Source organism: Micropterus dolomieu, linkage group LG09 (genome assembly GCF_021292245.1).
Source record: "Micropterus dolomieu isolate WLL.071019.BEF.003 ecotype Adirondacks linkage group LG09, ASM2129224v1, whole genome shotgun sequence".
In the NCBI taxonomy this organism is placed as follows: Eukaryota; Metazoa; Chordata; class Actinopteri; order Centrarchiformes; family Centrarchidae; genus Micropterus; species Micropterus dolomieu.
Genome location: NC_060158.1, coordinates 5,441,649 through 5,444,247, shown reverse-complemented (window position 1 = coordinate 5,444,247; position 2,599 = coordinate 5,441,649). Strand labels below are relative to the sequence as shown.

Genomic DNA, 2,599 nt, shown 5'->3' with positions numbered 1-2,599 from the left:
CCCCCCCCCCCCCCCCCCCCAGTAAATCTTGCGGCGAAAGTGAATTATTTTAAAGGTACTGCTGAAATTTCAAGCAATTTTGAGCACCTTAATTTTATTCAGCATTTCTCTAATTGCTTCACACTTCAAGCACAAATCTGTGACAATTATGAGATAAAAGTTGATGATACAAATGCATCTTTTGAATAAACTGTGAACTTCCCATTAGCAAGTGAGCTAAAAGCCAGCAACCTCAGAGAGCTGTTGTTACCATGGTTGTTAGACTTACTAGTGCGAGTACACATCAGGCAGACTCAACAACATTATTATCCCATTGCAGTCATGTTTATGGCCAACCAATAAATGTAACAAAAATCATCAGCGTCCTGCCAATTCTTCCTGGGCAGGTAGCGTACAGTCGGCTCGGCTTGTTTGAGCTTGTTTGATGATGGAACAGCAACCTTTGCTTTATTAAGGAGGGTTGGTAAAAGCAGTGAGATTCTACCATCAAGTAAATGTGCAGCACGAGAACCAAAACAATTAGCTAAAAGAGGTTAATGCTGCTAATTTGAGCTGTTCATATCAGGAGGAAATTGACAATCTTGTAGAAGAATCTCCAGATAATAATCTACTGCTCAACATCAGCAAAACCAAAGGGCTGATCGCTGATTTAAGGAAAACGAAGGCAAAGACACTTCTGTCTACATCAGTGGAGCTGAGGTGGAGCAGGTTAGCAGTTTTAAGTTCCTAGGAATCAGCATCACAGAGAACCTGAAATGATCATCTCCACCCTGATACAGAAAGCTCAGATACAGCTGTATCTGAAAATTAAGAAGGCAAAATTCCAGACCCTTCTCATCTCAGGGCATCAAATACGCTTTCACAAAGGGTTATTTGATGCCAAAGGTACCCTTCAGCGTCTGTATGAGACGGCCTGGGGTGACAATGAAGGGTACCTTTAGCGTCAAATAACTAGCTTTCTCACACTGTCTGAAAGCGTCTGTAATGACACACTGAGATGAGAACGTGTTGAAAATTCCTATGCCAAGTACTTTTACACACATTTACAGAGGAGCAATAGAAAGCATCCTGACTGGAAACATCCCATATTGGCATGGGATGTGCACAGCCCAGGACAGGAGGACTCTGTAGCGGGTGCTTAAAACTGCTCAAAAGATCACTGGTACCCATCTCCTGAGCATCAATGGTATCAGTGAGGTGAGGTGCCTGAGCAGAGCCCAAAGGATAACTAAAAGACAGTACCGACCCAGCCACAGACTGCTGCCATCTGACAAAAGATACAGAGGTCTGTGCTGTTGTACCACCAGACTTCAGACCAGCTTCTTTCCCCAGGCTGAGACTCCTGAATTAATTTTCACCATTACGCCATGTAAAATTGTTTGATTTCTATCAGTTGTTTTTTTTTTTTTTTGTGAATAGCATATAGGGATCTCTACATCTACATCTTGCTATACAACCCTGTGCTGTAAAATCACAAAACAATGTACCTTGTAAGTGTGACCATCATTTTTAGACTGACTAGCAGTAGTGTGTTCATCACTGGGTAGTGTGTTAGCCACTGTAGTTCTCCAACTAGCCCTGTAAGTAGTCACTACGTCACCAAACTTCTAGAACCAAATATTTCACAATGACACATGGAAGAACGTTGCTGTTCCACAACAAAGTTGCATGTGGTCTGATGAAAAAGATCAAAAAGTTCTCCCAAATCTTTCCTCCCCGTACTCACCAGGATGGCTTGGCTGTCATTCAGCTGTTGCATGGCGGCCGCCGTGGCTACACTCAACTCCTATACCAAGACCCTAATCGAGATGAAGCACCGGGCTAGGGTGAGGCTGGAGGAGTTTCGTGCTGCTGCCCGCGCCCCATCTTATGAGGAGGTCGTTCGAGCCGGTGGTGGAGGAGTTTACTCTGTCAGTCAGCTGATTCAGCTCGGCCAGCACGGGGCGCTCATTGACCCTCTGTGGCCCAGAGGACTGGGACCAGCTGTTGGACCTCTAGCGTGTGGCGCTGGGGGAGCGCTGCTTGTTGGTGGAGGAGAAATTGGAGTTGGAGGGGTGGGAGCAATAGGAGGAGTTGGAGGAATGGGGGTAGGAGGGGTTGGCGTTGGAGGAAATGGAGTTGGAATGGGAGCAGTAGGAGGGGTTGGAGGAAATGAGGTTGGAATGGGAGGAATGGGGGTGGGAGCAGTAGGAGGAATGGGGGTAGGAGGAGTGGGAGGTACAGTGGGAACATTGGGAGGAGTGGGAGGAGCTGGAGTGGGAGGGGGAAGACTAGTGGACCATCACGGTATGGTAGTAGTACAGAGATGCTGCGCTGAAGGATGTGAAGACTGTGAACGAGAGATGGACGAGATAGATTATGTTTTGCAAGAGAATAGAGAAGACTCACTCTGCTAAGTCTTTGGTGGGCAGAGGATTTGTAAGGATTAACTCAACACATTCTGTTTGATTTAACTACTTTCAAAGACTACATCTTTAAAGTGGTCATATTATGCTCATTTTCAGGTTCATAATTTTATTTAGGGGTTGTACCAGAACAGGTTTACATGGTTTCATTTAAAAAAAACACCATATTTGTGTCATTCTGCTGCAGCACCTTT

At 45.3% G+C, this 2,599-nt stretch overlaps 1 protein-coding gene across 1 annotated transcript in view; it reads left to right on the top strand.

The window, feature by feature from the left end:
- si:ch211-232m10.6 (uncharacterized protein LOC572203 homolog) overlaps nucleotides 1-2,396 on the top strand; it is an 8,386-nt gene extending 5,990 nt beyond the window's left edge. Inside the window, exon 6 of the mRNA XM_046059135.1 lies at nucleotides 1,730-2,396. Coding sequence (XP_045915091.1) covers nucleotides 1,730-2,396 — 667 coding nt within the window. The remainder of the gene's footprint in view (nucleotides 1-1,729) is intronic.
- The last annotated feature ends 203 nt before the right edge of the window (nucleotides 2,397-2,599 follow it).